A 20,272-nucleotide genomic window follows, 5' to 3' on the forward strand; every position below is an offset into this window, starting at 1 on the left:
GGATAGTCAATTAGCTCTCTAACTGTGGGATCAGGCTTGCTGAATGTGAAACAGGTGTGGACCGGAGATGAGAAGCAAATTTTATAATTTGTATATATTCAGGTCAGTGTTCAAGCTGTAGGTAACCTCTGTTACAGACTTCAGATTGTCTTACCTTTCTGCTGCACAGGATTTATGGATTTATTTACAGCTAAGAAGTGATGCTTTCAGCTGCTGTGAGCTGGATATATTCTGCTCAGTTGGTTACTGTTAAAACACATTGCAACTCTCTCCTTCATGTGTATGGGGCATTTTGTTTTACTCCTGTTGTAAATCAGCTGCAGAATTGTTTTTCACCAACTCCATTCCCTACAGGTGAGAAGTCAAATTAATTTCTGCAGTTCATGCGGTATTAGACTTTGCTCAAGGCAGAATTTTGCTCTTTTTTATCCTCTCTAAAGCTTTCCACCTTCCTCTGCTCGTACCCCAGCTCCCCACCCCCCGCTCTCTGCCTGATTGGTTAGCTGACAGCCAGTTCTTCCATCCTCTACCTTGCTGGAGTAATTCATTACTCCTCTTTCTCTCCACGTCTGCATTCACTGCTTTTTTCATCCATCCACATCCCACCCATCTTTCTCCAGCTTATTTCTCTATCAACCTCCGACAGAGGTCATCACTGGAAAAATTAGACATCCATTATTTGAAAATAAAAAACTTTTCATTCTGAACAACACCCTTTTTTTTAATAGCAATCATTCCTTAAAAAACACAGACTTTGCTTTTTAAAATTATACACTGCACCTTTTTCATTGCATCTTACATCTTGCTCTGACAGAAAAAGCCTTTCCCAGCAGATCCACAGAAACAAATCCTGATTCAGCCACTTGATACGTTCTGTTCTGTCCAACCACCAGTGATGCATCGTGCTATAGATCTGCACCCAGTAAATACTGTCTCATCACTGCTGATCTACAGTGCTATACGTCTACATTTATCAGTCTGTCCGGGATCAAAAGGCTAGTTTGTCCACATTAAATACAGTGTCGTCACAGCTAATCTTCAGTAATCTATATCAGTGTTCACTAATTACAGTCTGATGACTGATTATGTTGTGGATACTGTATGTATAAGCTCATTAGTGATAATCACATGCCTCAAACAAGCACCTCATGGTATCCTGATGGAATCACTGATGATCTATAAAGCTACATATCAGCATCCTGTAAACACTGTCTGCATGCATGTACCCAGTGAATGCTGACTGATCAGAAATGTTAAATCTGATAACAGGATCAAACAGGATGAATTTCTGGGGGACTACACGTGTTTTTGGGACTTGGGCACACTAGCCAAAATCTGTGGCGAATCAACGTAAATCAGTGTTTCAGTTACATAATTTGTTTGCTTCAGTGGGGTGAAGAAGTGGATTAAGATAAAGGAGGAGACAGAAATAGAAGAAGAGGAGGGTACAAGAGAGTAGTGTCTAAGGCCTTTATAAATCAGTGAAATTGCAGTAGAAAGCAAAGACTATAAATCCACCTAATGACCTCTTCCTAATAAATCCTGAGTGATCAGTTGTAGAGGAAGCGATCCGAGCTCTTAACTGTGCGTTTTTAGGACCGCTGAATCAGAAAGTGCTGAGCTGGTGCTGATCTAGAAGTGGCATTTCTACACTCCCAGTGACTGCTGGCTGCTGAGTGGAGCAGGATGGCTGGTTGGCTGGATTACAGACTGATGGACCAAGTGGGTAATTAGATGGCTAACTGACTAGAATCCAGTCATTTTTCAAGTCTTTTCCACAGATGTCACCGTGGACCAATTTCATCACCGACCACAGAAATAATGAAAATGAAAACTGTTGACAGCAAGGTCTGTTTATCCACTAATTAGGACAGTGTTTCCTTTTCTGTTGAGTTGTCCTTTTTTTAGAGGAGGTGACAAAAGTCTCTACAGCATACTTCAAACCAAATTTACCTGCTTGGTTAGACACCGCAAAGAATAAGCGAGAAAATATGTTGATTGTGATCTGGGACTGGGAGCTGACTCCACCACACTTTGGTGGCTCTACATGGAAACTAGACTAATCAGTGAGCTCATGTTTATCTGCAAAAATCTGCAAAAAGTAAAAACTGGCACCTTGTGCTTTGCCCAAAAAGGTTTTTAGAAAAAAAGGTAATTAGTAATAAAATTGCACATTTAAAAATGGCCAGTCTGCAAATTAAGAAAGAAAATGATGCATCCTTGCTTGAAAATAAATTTTCACACAAAGGTATTTGCTGGTTAATTGGAAATGGAAAATGAATGTGTCGTTACGGTGCAGGAAGGTGAATCGCTTCCTTTCTCCACCTGCAGTTTAACACTTTTTAACTTGCACTGTACAGCAGTGTTTATGTGTGAATGTGCTCAGCATGTTCTTACATAGAGTGAGGAAAAATGAATCATTTGGTTAATGAATGCAAGCAAACAAAAACAAATGGTAAGTGCGGGCTGGATATCAAAACAAACATCACACTCAGATATTTAATTAACCGCTTTCTACAGTCAATTAACATTCAACATGTTTGCACTGGTTCGATTGCTTGATGATATTGAAGTAAAATGAGGTTAAAACATGACAATGATAATTATTTTTTATATTTCTTCATTTGTATTTGTGCTGTGAATCAGGGATGAGTTGTTTAATCTGTCGTCCATTTTAGGATTAATGAGTCAAAATTCTCAAAGAAGCAGCTTTGATCTCACAATGTTTGTCACATTGGAGGAGATTTCTCTCCGCCTGTCCCTCTTCCCGTGAACGCTCCAGCAGCTCCTCTATAATAATGGAACCTTTGCAGCTCAGGAGGCTGTTTTACATGAACACACACACACACACACATGCAGAGTCAAAACAGACTCATAAAAACCAAATATGTCCTCAAAAGCTCCACATCTCTTTTCTCTCTTGTTCTTTTTCTTTCTCTCGCTCTTTCTCCGCCTGCTTATCTCTTGCCCAGCGGAGGCAGAGAAGATGAGATCAATTTTCGGATCAGAGCTTGATTAAATATCGACAAGGGCTGGCTCTCCCTCAGAAAGCAACTCTTTGATCACGAGATGAAAAGCTTTCAAAGTGCCCATCATTGTCTCAGAAATCAAACTTATTAAAGTTCGGCCTGCATATCGCCGAGCCCCAGAGCGCACAAAACTCCAAAATTATACCCTTTTATAATGCAATTGTAGGCATTCAATGTGCTTTCAGTGTTTTCAGAGTCTCTGGAGCAAAGCATGATTGCAGATAGTAAAAAGAAAACTTATCTAGCTATTATCTTACTATTCAAGTTTTTTTTTCCTGCTTGAAAACTGACGCTTGAAATTAGATTGCTTTTTTTTTTTTTTTTTTTTTTTTGCCGTCTTCAACTAAATATCTTTCAAAGCCTCTTAGAAAAAGTTCCATAGCACTGAATATCTTGTGTCAACTTTTCAGCTCTAAGTTTACACAGGTTTTCACCCATAAGGAGTGATGATGGAGGCTTCTTCTCAGCTGGGTACTTCACATTATCACAGTCTCACACATTCACTAACATCTTCTGCTGCTGGTTGTCAAGCAGGTTGAATGCCTTGCTCAAGGACCACAAGGTGTCTGACAGCATTATGGATAGGGTTCCTGACTTGCATATCTTGGAAGTCCAAGTTCACTGTGGTGGATTATATATCTCAGATCATTTTGAAGTTTCTACAAGTTTTACTTTATATACTGAAATAAGCTGGAACCAGTGGCTGGCTGTAAGGTAGAAAATCAATCTAAAATTGATGAATTGCTTTGGGTCAGCAGTATTGTAAATTACACAGAATTTGTAGTTAATGGGCCAAAACAGGCAAAAACACTGGATGGTTCATTAAATCTCCTTAAGCAGAGCACTTACACTTTCAGATCCAGACCTCTAACCTCTGACCTCTGACCTCTCTGTGAAATACTTTGTGAAACAACTTTGTTTCCATAGCAACCACCCACCACTCTGAAAAAAACAGTTGCATGTTCAGCTTTTTAACATTTAAAAACTCCATAAATGTGAGAAGTTGCTCTACACTTAATGTCTCCTGAGTCATTATGTCACCATTTCCCCCCCCTGTGTGGCTGTGGTTGTTGTTGTTGTCAGCTGCCTGCTTGAGATTCAGTGACTAATACAAAACCTGTAAATGTCAAGTGATCTCTTGCAGCACACTTAACTTTTCTCAACTTTAGCAAAGTGCTGCGCTCTGCCTGTAAGGACACCACATGAAGCACCATGAACCCGCAGCTCCTTCACTCTGAAGTGAACCAGGAAGATAAAATAATGTGAAATGTCAAGAGCTGAAAGCTGTTACAATCAGTTCCACACATTTTTGCTTTTGTCTTGTTGCTTCTTCTGGTAATGTTTTTTTTCTACACTGCACTTCCGGCAGAGCAACTGTCAATCAAACAGAGCAGATTCTTGGATCTGTTGATGCAGTTTCCAGTAGGTGGAGCATAATGAGTCAGCCTTGCTGCCAATTAGTCCCAGTGCTCCCAGAAGCCTTTTCCTTATCATTACATGTCTGTAAAAACTGCTGACAGGTCAACAAAATCAGTTATTAATCTTTGTGTTATCTTCAACACATAAAGATTTCATATTTTAGCAACTTTCTCTGTGTAAGTTATGTCATGTCAGAGCAGAGTGTATCATCCAAACCACATGGTCCTGGGCCGAATAACGCAAAGCAAAGAAAAAAGAAGTAAATATAAGAATGCTAATTAGCTTAGCTTAGCACAAAGACTGGAAACAGTGGGAAACAGCTAGCCTATTCCTGTCCAAAGGCAACAAAATCTACCTACCTGCACCTGAAAGCCAGTCTTGATGCTATGCTAGGCTAACCAACCACTGATTGTAGTTTCATATTTACTCTAAAGGCATGAGAGTGGTTTCAATCGCCTCATCTAACTCTAACAATTTACCAAAGTGTCAAACATTTCCTTTAATCTAAAATGAATCTAGAATAGGCGTCCATTTTGGAATATCGGCTTCCTTTGTTAAATACATTGTTTCTCTGATCATCAGCTTCTGCTCATGTACTGTTTGTTACAAACAGACATAAAATGCATTTGACTGAAAATGTTGAATTTAGAGCAGCTAAAAATCATGAGTCACTTTTTGTTAAATCAGTCAGCATTCAAGGGCAGTAAAACATATTAATGTCTACATTAAAATGTTATGGATTATCACTGCCATGGATATATTTTGAACAGAGGATATTTTCATCCTAAAATGTTTTCATGTAAAAATATTTGCAGCGGTAAAGAAACTTAAGAGGATCCTGTGCATCCTGGTGAGAGCCACTGCTCCAAATTCACAAACTAAAAATAAAAGGCAGCTAAACCACTTCCAGCTCCAAGTCACCACTGGCAAGCACACACACACACACACACACACACACGTATATACAGAGAGAGAGCCAGAGCCAAAGGGAGCAGAGGGGCCCAGGGAGACAGATTGTCTTTTAATTGGTTGAAAACTGCAGAGCTTTGAGAAGGGCTGAAGGGGAGGACACACACACACACACACACACACACAATGTCCTCTGTGATAGTCAGGAGACGCAGCAGTCCCTGCTGACTGACTGGTATAATGAGCTGAACTCGGGCCAAAACCTGGAGGTGTCTGTGTGTGTCTGTTTGTATTGTATGTGTGTGGCAACCTGCTGATATCATCAAACTGAAAGACAGAAAGATGGTTCAGAGACTGAGGGTCAGGAGAGTTTAAATGTATGTGTGTGTGAGTGTGTGTGTGTGAGTGAAGGTTTTGTTCTGCTGTAAATTTTGGCAGCCGAATGTTTCTTCGCTCACCGGCCAACATCTACACAAAAGACCGACCAGTGCAGGTTTTTCCGAAGGCTGATACTCGTACTATTAATTTAAGATTAAAGCTCTTGATAGCCAATATTCTGCCAGAATTCAGTGTCATGAAAATACACCATTTCCTTTCATATACAAACAGCACATGCAAATATACATCAGACCTGGCTGTGCATGTATAACACAAAGTTACACCTTCAGCTGTTATAAAATAAAGACACCCCTATGTTTTGCTAATGCTACATAGCCAACAATACCATCAATAGCTGTCCACTTAGCAGTCCAGAAGAAACGCTGCTAAGCTTCAGTCCTTCTGTCTGGAGACAGCTCTCCAGTGGTGGAAAGACAGAAGTGAAAACGCCAATTCTTGGCTTCAAGCTCTATCACTTTCTCTTTTACCAACGTTAGCATGCTAAACAGTTAGCGCCAGCTTGTCTCATCATTTTTTGATAGCGACTCACTGCAGTGTCCACACTGCCCTGAAGAGGGAGCCCTGCTCAGAGAGCGTATATTCTAACTTCTTGTTCTGTCAATGTAACGATGGCTGAAGCTCTAGACCACCTCCCACATTTGGCGACAAATAGCCCCTTTAAACATCTAATGAACTTATAGATAAAAGAACATCAGTTACAAATAAAAGCTGGATGTGTTTTAGAAAACATCATTACAACACCAGCTTTACTGATGAGCCATATTCTCTAAACAGTCTCAGGTACTGTGAGGTGTTCTTAGAATTGATGAGCAGAACAAAATTATTAATATGTGTATGTGTGTTACCTCCTGATGGTGCGCAGCAGGGTGGATCTGGCCTCGTTGTGGAAGGTGATGATGATAGAGGTTGGAGGAAGATCAGAGTCGTAGTGAAGGGTGGTGCACCTGCAGAGAGAGAGAGAGAGAGACTGTGATTTAAGTATACAACATTCACAACAAACATGTTTTTCTTTGTGTGAAACAAAAAGTTCTTTCTTTTAACTGTGCAGACTGTAGGACGCCAGGTGAGTCAACAAGCAGATAAACGACAAAATTTCATTCAAAGATCCATCATCATCAAAAAAAAAAAGAATCTGCTGGACTCACTGCGAAGAACAATTTCACACCTTTTATCATCTCATTAACAACTACTTTCAAAACAAACTTCAAAATGAGCAAATTTCTGAATGAGCAACTGAACAACAAAAATACACTGTGTTGATATGTGTGTTCAAAATGAAATCATGGCAAAATACACCTGCAGTATATTGATTTTTGAACACCAGATTTCAACCCACTCGTTTGCCTGTTTTTCCAGCTCTGGGGCTGTTGTTTGAATAACATGTATTTTTATATTTAAAACCATGAAGCCATCTAAAGTCCACTCTGGGTGCAGACAACATGGAGGGAAAATAAACATTATTCATTTCCATATACTGAAGACACTGATGACACAGATCATGATATAAAACTGACTGAAAATCTGCAAGGTTGGTGGTGAAATAATGAAATCATGTTGATTTACCTGATGATGTTTCAATTCTGTCTCTTACTTTACTTCTGCCTTCAACTGTCTTACACACTCACACACACACACACACACACACGGTGGCCAAGCGATCAGACCAGACCTATTGAAGATGAATTATAGATGACCAGAGCCTCATTAAAATACACCACAGGACAGTGTGTGTGTGTGTGTGTGTGTGTGTGTGCTGCCTTCGCTGGGTCAGCAGCCTTTTCCCTCTAAAAGAGCAGAGGCAGACACTCACACACACACACACAGTATAATGAGAAGACTGGCCTTTACCTATCAGATTGATGGATTGGTGACATTTTCAAACAGAAACAGTCTGCTTGCTCTGTTCTGGCCCTCATTTTTAAAAACCTCACCTTTCTCAAATGTGTGTGTGTGTGTGTGTGTGTGTGTGTGTGTGTGTGTTTGTATAAAATTTAACACAACACAGCAGCAGCAGCAGCTGAAGGTGTGGTTCTCTGCTGTTGGGTCACAGAGTTTGGGATATTCAATTAGAGATTCTAAAAGAAAGTCACAGGTCATACTGTAAATAAGCAAAAATACTAAATACTAAATGTCACATAGAGTCTGTTTGCACAACATGAAGGCGTCATTCATAGAACAAGTGATTAAACACTAACAGATTGTGGAAAGAAAGAAAGTCTACAACCAGACACTGTACATATACTGCTATTTGGATGTCATGTTGTTGGTATTACTTTTTGTACTGTAACATTAAAGTTGACAGAAAAAGAACTTCCTACAGACATGTCCAACATCACAAATGTATTCTGAAGCGAAGATGTGCTGCTGTGATTCCAATGATTCCCCACGAAAAGAACTATTTTTGCAACATGACAAAAAAAAAACATATTTATCCTGACCCCAACACGTTTCTCAGCTTGCCAAGAAAGGTTGGAAGACTCTTCTCTGATGTTGTCCCACTTTGTAGTTCAGAAAGATAAGATGTATGTTTTTTTCACAGAAAAATCTTCGCCTGTGTAGGTCAGAGGCAAGAAAACGAATCTTAGTTTTCGAGCATCTGAAATAAGACGACACCAAAAAAACATGTTGACTGGCTGTGATCTGGGAGGGGATTCTATATCAGAGGACATCAACAGGATGTCAAGTTAAAAGCTAGAGTCTCTGTGAAGTTCAGCCAGCTCAGTTTATCCGTCAAACCCAAAATCACGACTCATAAAACATGACTATATGGAATAATTCTGCCTCATATATGCACAATCACAGATTTATATATCCCATATTTGGTGGTTTGAGCTCTGGTGTCCTGTCGAAGTGTCCTTGAGCCAAACGTTGAACTTCTCAGTGTTATTTGCTGTGGGGTTAGAACACAAGCTCAGCTCCTAATTTGTTGTATTAACAGGTCGGCACGCAGCATCAGTCAGTGCACACGAGCACCCGGCTGTGAAATAATACGATCAGCACCTCATTAACTCGCAATTTGATTTTTTTTTCTTTAGTTTAGAGGCTCGATGATTAAGTGGGGAAACAATATCACCAAAGCAGATTACAGAATGTAAAAATGCAGAAACAAGCGTCTGAATCCTACTTTTATTGTTGTTCATGTACAGAAGGTAGTGTAGACAGAAAGAGGAGGTTCAGTGCCTTGCTCAGGGGCATGTTCGCCAGTGGTGGTACAATGTAGTAGTATAATATTTATCTATTTATGTCTCTCTTTCTTATCTTTCTCTTGTCTTATCTTTTTGTCTTTCTTTCTTTTCATCTTCTACCTGTCATTCTCATACTGTTTCTTTCTATCATCTGCTCTTTCCTTATCATTTTGACTCATCCTTTTTTCTATCAGATTAACTTTAACTTTAATATCTGTTTAAACTTTTCTTTTCTTTCTGTCTCTGTTCTTTTTTTCTCTCCTCCATCATCAGCTGCATTTTCTATCATTAAAATTTGCAATACCTGGATAAAATTAAATGAAGATGGAAAACATAATATAAAATAGATGAATGGAGAAATGCATACTTGCCTGGGTGTAGCTCATGGTGCAAACACACACACACACACACACACACACACTTTTGAAAGCTGAGGTTTTTTCAGTTGAAGGCCAGAACAGGCTGTGAGCATACCGTTGTCGCTTTGCATTCAGTCGTTCTTTCTCTGCTTCCTCCCTCCCTCTCCTCATCCATTGTCTCTCCCTCTCTCTCCTAGTGAGAGTAGGACTACACACTGTATATATTTGTCATATCATATCCCATCATGCCCCTCTCTGCCTCCTCTGTCCCTCCTATCTCCCTGTCTCCATCTCTGGTTTTCCTGCAGTTGATTTATTCAGCAGCTCTACCAGAGAGGAACGATAAGAAGATAAAGACGAGCCGCTACTGTGAGTGTGTGTGTGTGTGTGTGTGTGTGTGTGTGTGTGTGTGTGTGTGTGTGTCTCAGAAAGAGAGAGAGGAGGACGAACGAGGCCGAGAGACACAGTGACAGACAGGCAGAGAGAGAGACAGACAGAGATGTACAGATAAAAGTTGTGCTGACAGATGACTGATGTTGAAGCTGATATGAACAAGCTTCCATACTCCCCGAGCGAGTGTGTGTGTGTGTGTGTGTGTGTGTGTGCATGCAAAGTTCCTGATGCGTCAAAGCTCCAGAGAAAACACACATGGTGAAGGAAACGAAGGAGGAGGAGAAGGAGGAAATGCAGGAGAGGGAAGAAAAATAGCTGAAGAAGAGGAGAGGGTGAGAAGAAAACAGATGAGAAATAAAGGATGGGTAAGGAAGGAAGAAGAGGAGAGAAATAAGCTCATAGAAGAGAAAAAAAAGGAAGGGAAAGAGATATGATGACAATAGGGAGTGAGAGGATGGAAAGCAGGAGGATAAAAGGAGGTGAGAGGATAAGAGAAAGAGAAGGAGAGAGGGAGAGGAGAGGTTAGGAGAGGATATGGAGAGAAAAGACAAGAAAAAGAGAGAGATGAGAGGATGCTCCGCTAGAAGAAATGAGAAGCTATGAGAAGAGGAAGGGACGTGAGATGAAAAGCAGATGAAGAAAGGGGAGGATGTGAAGGGAGAAAATGTCATAATTAGCAAATGAATTCCTTAGTTATGGCAAAAAGGTCACACGGAAACTGACCTTGACCTTTGACCTTTGGTCACCAAGTTTTACTTCCTTCATCCTCCAAGTGAACATTTGTGCCCAATTTGAAGAAACTCCCTGAAAGTGATATCATGTTCTCGAGATCCGAAATACAACAAAACACACCGACAGTGAAAACTAAAGAGAGGAGAAGACAGGAGGGAAGAGGAGAGGAGATGAGAAGAGGAGAGGAAATAAAAACTGAGGTTAAAAGGAGTGCAGGGGGTAAAAGAGAGGATGAAATGATAAGATGCTACAGGAGAAAGAAGACAAACAGGAGACGAGATGAGTGTGGACTGTAGATTTCTGTCCAGATGGTGCGAAAATCATTCATATTTGATGAGCAGAGCCATTTGAGGAGTGGATGTTGTTTGTGTGTGTATGATTGTAGTGTGTGTGTGTGTGTGTGTGTGTGTGTGTGTGTGTTGGCTCATCAAAGTTCATCTGGAGGTGAGATAAACACATGAAAGGAGAGGTCAAAACCAGCAGTGCCCACATACACACACACTTGCAGACAGGGACACGGACACACACACACACACACACACACACACACACACACACACATACACACACACATACACATGCATAGTCCCTCTCTGCGGGCGGTTGCTGCTGACCTGTCAAAGTGTGTGTTCGTGCTGCAAAATACTAATGGCCACTGATGTAGCCTTGAGATACTGTCAGACCTGTTCACACACACACACACACACACACACACAATACCTACCCACCTACAGCCTCTGATTAACACCTCTAACACCCTTCTCTCTCTCTCTCTCTCTCTCTGTCCTTTACTTGTTCTGCCTCTCGGCTTCTTTTTATTCTTTTCCCTCCATTTCTCTCGCTCCTCTCAGCACTCTGCCTCGCTCGCTCTCTGTCTCTCAGTCTCCTCTTGTTTTCACTCCTGGCTGAAAAGTCACCACCATAAAGACAGAAAGACTCAGAGTTACTGTGATTGACTGGTGATTTAAAGCACGGCTCCAAATTAAGAGCTAAAGGCTTCAGTTCTCTATCAGACGTCTGCAAAGTCGACGAAACTCCTCCGACCCAGACCACGGGAGAGTGTGTCCTGATCTGGTATTGTCAGGAAAACAAATATGATTTAAACAACTGTGAGTGGTCACCTCCAAGTTTTAATAAAGTTTAGGGAATTCATAAACAAATAAATAAACAAATGTTGGCTATGGGCAGGAAACAGGATGCTAACAGCTGTTCCCCGTGTCAAAAACACACGCTTTGTAAACACAACCGTTCACTGTAGCATATAATATAATGTTTGTGCTTCTTCATTTCTTCAAGTCGGTATCAAATTTATAAAATCAATCAAAAGTTGTCCTTTTTCCAATCAAGTGTTAATAGTAGAAACACAGCATTTAGCAACAGTTGATGTTATATCTCATGTTGAAACATACTGACATATACATACAAAAATAGATTCAAAAGTAGAAGCCCTGGTAACAAATGGAAAGTAAACACAATCTACAACAGTTACTGAGAACCAAACCTACTGCAAATTTACAATCTACACCCAGTTCTGAGTAAAGGCCAAGACATCGGCGCTAACAGAAACTCTCCTCTCCACATTTATGGATCTCTTACTACTTGCATTCAACAATTCTCCCCCACCACAGCACTTTTTGACAAGGTCTAACATTTGTTCTTTGACCTTGTTCTTCAATCAACCTGTTCTATTGAAAAAAAAAGCTGACTCTGAAGCTTTTACACGCATTTTGCAGACACTTTTTTCCAAAGCTACTTCCATTTTCAGCAGCACACAAACTTTTGATTAATGGACATCCTGTTCTAGTACAAACTCCTCTGCTTGGCAGAGCCGGGGAGCTAACATGTGAGACTTAGACTGGAGCTGGTTAATCTTTACACACGAGGCTAACAGGACATCGGTTGGTCTCTTTGTGTTAAACATCCATACTTCCCTGTAGGATGTGTATTTGCAAACTTCATGCAGAACCGTTGAACTTCTCATGCAAAAGTGGAAAACAGAAAACGTGCCTTTAGTTTGCTCTTAGCTCTTTTTTATAAAGAGGCAACTGAGAAAAGTATCAAAGGTACTTTTTCAGTGAGATATTCTTAGGATATACAGGTGCAATGGGAAGTATAATATCATGTTGTTTTTACTTGGGTGGCATGATATGGAACAATGTCAGTTTAATCTGAGCAAAGTAGCGGCACACCTGTTGGAGTAAGATATTTTGGTAAGCGTTTCACCTCCGGCCTTTCTTTCTTTCTCTTCCCACTATCTCCGTCTCGCTTCTATTCAGGTGTTCACAGAGGAGAAGGTGGCCTAGTTTTGGCTGGTTGGGCAACAGCCATTTACATATTTATACTCACACACACACACACACACACACATACAACGCTGGTGAATGAGGGAGCAAGGGATTTCACTTCTCCTGATCACAAGAAAGAAAAGAAAAGAAAAAAAAGAGACGGCCAGGGACAGTTGATAATGCCTCATTTCTTCTGTTACTGGAAAATTCCATTAGGAAAATTTCCGAGTCAATGACTCCAATGAATGAATAGCTCAAATGAATAGTTTCAGTAGATTCAACTATTTTAATTGAAGCAGGTTTAATCCCTAAAAGGAATGAAGGAGTGTAGGCATTCTGCAGGAGAAAAACTGACCAGGTTGTGGCCTGATATTCACTCGTTTCTGCTGCTGAGGTCTGGATTATTTCTTTAATTTCTGCTTTTACAAACCAACAACAAAGTCACTCACAAGAGTAAACTACAAACACTGCAGCAAGTGCAAGTAAACACATTAAAGCAGGATGAAATAACACAATCTTCCTCACACAAATGACCATTAGCTTATGATGGCTAATTGTAGCCAGTGGCAGCCAGGCCTGCTTCTGCAGTTTAACATTTTACAGCCTGAGTTGAAATTTGATTTGAATGGTGAGTGGTGAGTGGGAACTCTTGCTGAACACTGAATGAACTCCAATTCATCTGCACAGTGATTATTTCACGGCTCATGGTTTAAAAACAGAGAATATTCCTGCATAAACGACGCCATATTTTGCTACACGACAGACATTTCGGTTCAAATGACAATGCAGATGTTGCATTCACTGCCTCTGGCTACAGCAACTGACGGCATGCTGTTGTGCATATTAAGGGAAGGGCTGAATCAAGGAAAGAGTGCACACTGTGGAAGGAGATAGGTCTAAATGAAACCTTTCTAGGTAGCGTGTCATTACTCTCATTACTTCTCTTGAATAAGGATAATAAAGGACACACAGTTGAATATTATATATCCTTTATGACAAAAACTTCCACTTTCTGACATCTATATTCAAAAATGCAGACATCTACTTCAAGTCAGAGTAACTTTGTGGAAGTAAATGTCTCTCAGGAATGTGCCTGTGTGTTTAAGAAAGAGAAGGTTTGCTGTCATGTCTGAAATTTCTGTTGTGTTCTCCTTTACATGACAGCTGATGGACAACACTGCTGTCAGTTAAACAGCCAGTTCCTCTGTGTGATCCTGTGCTTCATTTCCTCAGAAAGTCAATTCCACCCAACAACTGATGTGTGTGTTTTTGGTGGTGCAGACTGAGCAGAATCTATATGGTGATGTGTCCAGTGAAAAAATATCATTAAGATCATTATGCTGTATGATCCACTGGTTGTACTGAGCTGTGTATTACTAACATCATTGTTATGTTATCATATACAGATACAGTCATGATGTGGTGGCTGGGACAGTGCAGCTACTACAACAAACAGTGGATCTAAGGAGGCAATTTCTTTCAAAATAAATATACAGCATTTCTGTTTTTTTTTTTAATTCAGACTCAAAGCATCACGGCTTTAAAAGGGAGGCAATCTCATTTTGGAGGAGTGTGCTTCATAATCATCACTCTACAACTGATTTGACTGCAGACTCTGATCTGATCCATTTAAAGGGATTTCAGCATCAGACACCCTCTGGTTCTGTTTCTCCAGCAGCGTCGCAATTTTATGTTTATGTTGTTTAAATGATGATGTACAAATAGAAAAAGAGGGAGAGCATTTAAAAGATAAGGTGACACTGTTCAGTGAATCCTGCATGAAAGGAAACTCTCCAAATCGTTGTCTTTAAAAGTATGAGACTTGTATCATGATCTCTGTTTTTAAACTTTCAGTTTTGTTGTGAAAGTACGCCTCAGAACGACTAAATATAGGGGAGGAGGGGGCGAGGCTGTCACACATACTGCAGATCCTGGCAAAGGAGAGCATCTTCCCAACTAACTCCAACACCCACCATCAGGTTATATGGAGAATGTTGTCACCCAGGAGAGCTCGTTTTGGCCTCTCCGACAGGCCAACCTGAGAAACATGAAGACTCCTGTGGCAGGAAAGCTAAAAACAGATTAAAGAGACGACACACGACGGCTTCAGAGCCAAGCAACAGTTAAAGACTAGTTGTTATTGGTGGAGCTGGGAAAGGGGAAGGGGGCGTCAGAGATGAGAGGCAGAGATTTTCAGAAACGACAGAAGAAGAGGATGCTTTTTTATTTTTTTATTTTTTTGAAGAAAAAAAATTATTATTTTAACAACTGCCAGTGCTCCTCTGGTTCCTTGTTAGCGCTGCTGCGATTTCCCCAGTGGAGCAGGGAGACTCGTGTTTTCCAGACTTTTCTGACTGTTTGAAAAACATGAGGCTGGAACTGCTGGGAGAGACGCTTCACCCCCGTGCTGCTTATATATTCATGCTTTACAGTTCCACAACTCTGCCTGCCTCTCACTGTGAGTGTGTGTGCAGCAGTCTGTGTTTACGCAGAAGTGTTTGCACGTCTGTGGAAACATTTTCCATGAATTTTAGCTTGTGTGTATCCTCATGTATATATGAACATTTAATGTGTTTGCACATGTGGTAGAATGTGTATGTGTGTATACAGAATGTGAATGTTAACGTGTTGTGTATGTGCAGGTCTTTGTGTAACTGATGTAATTACTGCACAGCGCTGACACAACAAAGAATCCTCTAATTATCGAGACATGAAACCACATGGAAATACTGTATGTACTCTATATAACATGCTACACAACAGGTACCATCAGCCATTTCATCGTTTGAAGTCATTAAACTGGTCTCTCTGTTATTTTCTCTTCCACCTCTTGTAGGAAGCAGGGATCTTCCCATCTTTCCCTTCTTCTGCTTCGTATTGTTATGCAACTAAAACCTCTTTGAAGAAGAAGAAAAAAGAAGAAGAAACTTTGCAGACAGACAGGCAGACAGACAGACAGACAGCACACATGAGCGGGTAACTGTGCTGTGAGAGTCAGAAAACCCCATGAGAACGTTCTGCGCTGGGATTTTAGGAGCAGAGGAGAGTGGAACAAAGGAGAACTGAGCTGCTTTATCAAGGAAAACCTGTGATGTTCATACAGAGAGATACATTTAATGTACTAATACTGCTTTAATTACTACATTACTTCAACTACTGCCCAACAACCACCATGACTACCTCTCCTTCTGACAACTAGTACTAAAACAACTAGTACTGTCAGTACTTACTGCTGCCTTTACACTGCCTAAATCTAACTACTTCTGTTACCTCTAGTACTATTTCTATTATCACTACCATTACTAATAACAATACTACTACTAGTAATACCACTACTATTAGCAATAGTGCTACTCCTGTACCACCAATAGTAGTACTACTATCAGCCAACAATTACTACTCTCACCTTGTTGTGCCTGTGTCTGTCTGTGTAGATGCTTATGTATGTATATAGCAGGTGTGTGTGATACTGTGGGGAGGGGGAGTATTGATTTAATGCTGCTATAATTACTAATGATACAAATACAATAATGTCCTGATTCACACACCCACTTTGTCCATCTGTCTCTCTCTCTCTCTCCTAATCTTTCCCTCTCTGCAGACTCGCTGCACCTCCCCTCTCTCCTCTCTGTCTGTCTGTCCATCTCCTCTCTTTCATCCTGTCATGTCAGAGCACAGACAGAAACCAGGATCTAAACTCAGACAAGGCTTTGAACAATAAAGCAGATGAAAGATGTGTCAGTGAGGATGACAGAGAGAGAGAGAGAGGGAGAGAGAGAGAAGTCTGTTTCTGCTCTGTCTCTCTCTGTTTCACACCCTCGTCTCTATTTATGTCTCTCTATCAGCTGAATGGACTTCAGAGAGAGAGATTTAGGGAGTCGGGACAGAGAGAGAAAGAGAGTGACAGAAAGAGAGAGGAGGAAGGGGTGAGAGTGGGTGGAGGGAGAGGAAGAGTGAGGATGAGAGCAAAGAGGGGAGATGAGAAAAAGAAAGAGGACGATAAGAGAAAAGAGGATAGAAAGAGGTAAGTAACAAACTAAAATAGATTTTAAAAAATAAGGGATGGTGAGGGAAAAGAAGTGATAGAACACCAGAAAAAAACTAAAGTCAAAAACATCAGACACTGAAACAAAAGGGACGACAACAGAGTCCTTTTTACAGCGTCATCTTGTAATCACAGCTTTTAAATACCTCCCTGGGACAGAGATAATTGCTGGATGTTTTGTTTGTGGTTGTCATCTCAATGCATTGTTCAACAGAAAACAAGATCTCTGCTGCATGTGTGAGTAAATGCACGTTCAGTGAATGTGAAAAAGTTGATCAGAGGGCAAGAAAAATGCACAAATCTTTATCAATATGCAAACATCTGAAAACCTTTAGTATCATCATCATGGGAGTGGTGGTCATTTCTGTAATTATGCACCTAAACACATGAGGTAATTAACATTTTCTCATCGTGGACTGAGATCCATGAAGCCTTCTCTTTACACCTGTACAACTGTCCAAACCCAAATCTCTGCACTGCTCTTGTTAAACAACATCTTAATGTTTAGTTTCTTGTCTCAGCAGTGCTGATAAACCTGTGCAGTTCAGACTGTGCAGTCGACACATGCGAAAGGTGACAGTTTTTCAGGTGATTTCAACATGCCAGATGGAGCTTGACGTGCAGCAGCAGCCTGCCATTTTTGTTGCCTGTGCACTCTTTTATGCAGAGGAGTGAAAAAGAAAAGTGCCAGAAAGTGAATTTGGAGCGAGGAGCTGGAGAGTTTCTGCAGAGAGAGCTGGGAGAAAACTGTAAAGCTCCACCTGTTAAGAGCAGAGAGGCTGTACTTTATGTTGTTTATTGTTTGTGCTACATATGGTGATGCACACATTCTGCTACAGCAGAGGACTCAAAGCATCACATCTGTCAACAAGTCGCCCTCCTGTTCTAGCTGTTAGTGCTGAGTTGAGCAGATTTAAGAGCAAAGATGCATCAGGATTCAGTCAAACTGAGGCAGACTCTTCCCTCAGTGTCAGGAAGCTCCACATTATCAGCCAGTGGTAAAAACCATAACAGCATTAAGTTAAATGTTCAGTGTAACTACTTTTTAAACTTTATGGCTTCTTGTCCTGTACTGTACAGTCAGCTTCTGACAGCTGTCTGACTGACATGGGCTTCAGGTGCAATTCTGACAGGATGACTCACTGAGTTTTAAGAACTGGTCCTGAAATGGAACCAGCTTCTGTCCACCATATGGATTCCTCACTATACGTACATGTAGTTTAACACTACTTGAAGATCTAACATGATGAGGAATCTTTCCTGCAGGATGGTGCAGTTATGAACACTCTGCCATTGTTCTTTGTAAAACTAAAATACTGGAGATATTTCTACAGTTTTCTGTCCATATTATAATCTACAGTGAATCAGCTTCTGTTCTGAACAGCTACAGGCCTCTTTAGTTTTTTTACTGATGTTAGTTAAATGCTATTGATGTTATTGTTTTACCATATTGGCCTGACATATGTGTTTTCGAGTAGGGGTCACATTATGTATGTTCAATAACTGGTCATTTATGTCTTTCCTACAGCAGATCTCAGGTTTAAAAACACCACAGTTTTCCTTTAATGTTGTTATAGACAGTTCATTCATGTCTGTTTATAATGTGTCTTTTTGAGTTGAATGCTTTGTTGCTATGAAAGAGGTAAATTCCTGACGAATATAAGTCCAAAATGTCTCCCAATGTCTTTGCAGCAGAAACGAACCCAGGACTGAATCATCTGTTACGCAGCCAACAGCTGCGGTTGTCATCATGTCACAGTGAGGAGCTCAAAAACACAATCTGTCTCCATTGTTTTCAATGGAAACACAGTGCCAACCATACCGCCGCTTCAACTTTTTCAACTTGCCCCCACCGCTCACTACATGACCATGGAAACCACAGGAGCTACGGAGAGAGAAACGATAAAGTGAAGCTGTATTGGAGCAACATCCCATCCAATAACAATGTTTATGATGCTAGCTAGCAAAACTTCCTCTCTGTCTTTTACCAGAAACAGGAAGTTTAGCTGTTTAGCTCAGAGTAAGGACACAAGCGACGGTCAGCGAGGAAAACCCAGTGAGGCAAGAGAAGCTGTGCCATTTACAGTTCTTCACTTGTATGTTTGCAGATGACGAGTTCATCACCACCTTGCAGGGCAGATAGTATGGCAGCCTGTCACACTCCTCCTCTACACTCCTGCTCACATTACAGCGTGAGGGACAGAGACTCGGTTAGGAATCCATATATTCTACTACTGTGTGTGTGTGTGTGTGTTTGTGTGTCAGTCCTGACATGGCAGCAACTCCCAGGTCAGTCTGCTTCACACATGCAGGAAACCATCATTCACTCTGTAGCCCCAGGTCAGGCACACACACACACACACAGTACGCAGTGTAGTAGATGAATGTTTGGAGGCAGGCAGAGGGAGAGGTTTTCCACATGGGGGATTTTGTACAATGGATCTGTGGTCACTGTACATCACTAACACACACACACACACACACACACACACACACACACACACACACACACACTGAGTATATCGATGCAAAAAACTGTGTGTGGGTTCTGCCGAGTGATGAATGAAGCAATATTTCAGTCTAAAGCAGCATCCAACCACAGATGGTGGTATAGAGAAATGCTTATACATTACACACCAACACACACACACACACACACACCAACACACACACACACACACTATCCTGTGAAAACCCAATCTGTCAGAGTGCGACAGGGTCTGCAGCACAGAAGAATCACCTGTCTTATTACACATACACACACCAATGTATATGCAAAGACACTTTAATGCACATCTATATGCAGAAAACACGATCACACAAACACAAACACACAAACACAAACACACACACACACACACAGGCAGACACACTCATTAAACTCTGCAGAGAGTGTTGTGTTGTTTCATTGTGTTAGGCGAAAGCCCGGAGGGCAAGAATCTCAGTGCCAGGCAGGCATTAGCAGCACACACACACACACACACACACACACACACACACACACACACACACACACACACACACACGCTATAACACTGACAAACACAGGCATATAAGCCAAAACACACAGACAAGCAGGATCAGATACACACCCTTACATTTACACACATACACACACACACAAAATAAATGTATATAAACACATTAACCAACACCTACAACCACACGTTCACAAATACATTCATACACACACACACACTCACACACACACACACACACTGTTGGCTTAGCAGTTTGTGTGATGCCATGTTGCCTGCAGGTCTGGTACCAAGGGCCTCTGCTGTCCTAGTTGTTTTCTATCCAAACCTGTCACACACACAGAAACACACACACACACACTGAAAACACAGACAGCTATTTCCAACATCAGGATGTTCCGTCAAATATTTTTTGTGAATAGAGCTCAATTTTCTCCTCTTTCAGTGACACACACTGAGTGAGTATTAATGCCAACAAACCACCATCGAACCTCCTGAGTGAGACACCGAATCCCCTCACACAGAGTCCAGAATCTGAT

The 20,272-nt window shown here is 41.0% G+C and overlaps 1 protein-coding gene across 1 annotated transcript in view; it reads right to left on the reverse strand.

The window, feature by feature from the left end:
• The window catches only part of galnt14 (UDP-N-acetyl-alpha-D-galactosamine:polypeptide N-acetylgalactosaminyltransferase 14 (GalNAc-T14)), a 137,024-nt gene that overhangs the window by 45,751 nt on the left and 71,001 nt on the right, over window positions 1-20,272 (reverse strand). The window contains exon 3 of the mRNA XM_018682908.2: window positions 6,602-6,700. Within this exon, the coding sequence (XP_018538424.1) occupies window positions 6,602-6,700 (99 nt within the window). The remainder of the gene's footprint in view (window positions 1-6,601; window positions 6,701-20,272) is intronic.

This window comes from Lates calcarifer, linkage group LG7_1, assembly GCF_001640805.2.
Source record: "Lates calcarifer isolate ASB-BC8 linkage group LG7_1, TLL_Latcal_v3, whole genome shotgun sequence".
Lineage (NCBI taxonomy): Eukaryota > Metazoa > Chordata > Actinopteri > Centropomidae > Lates > Lates calcarifer.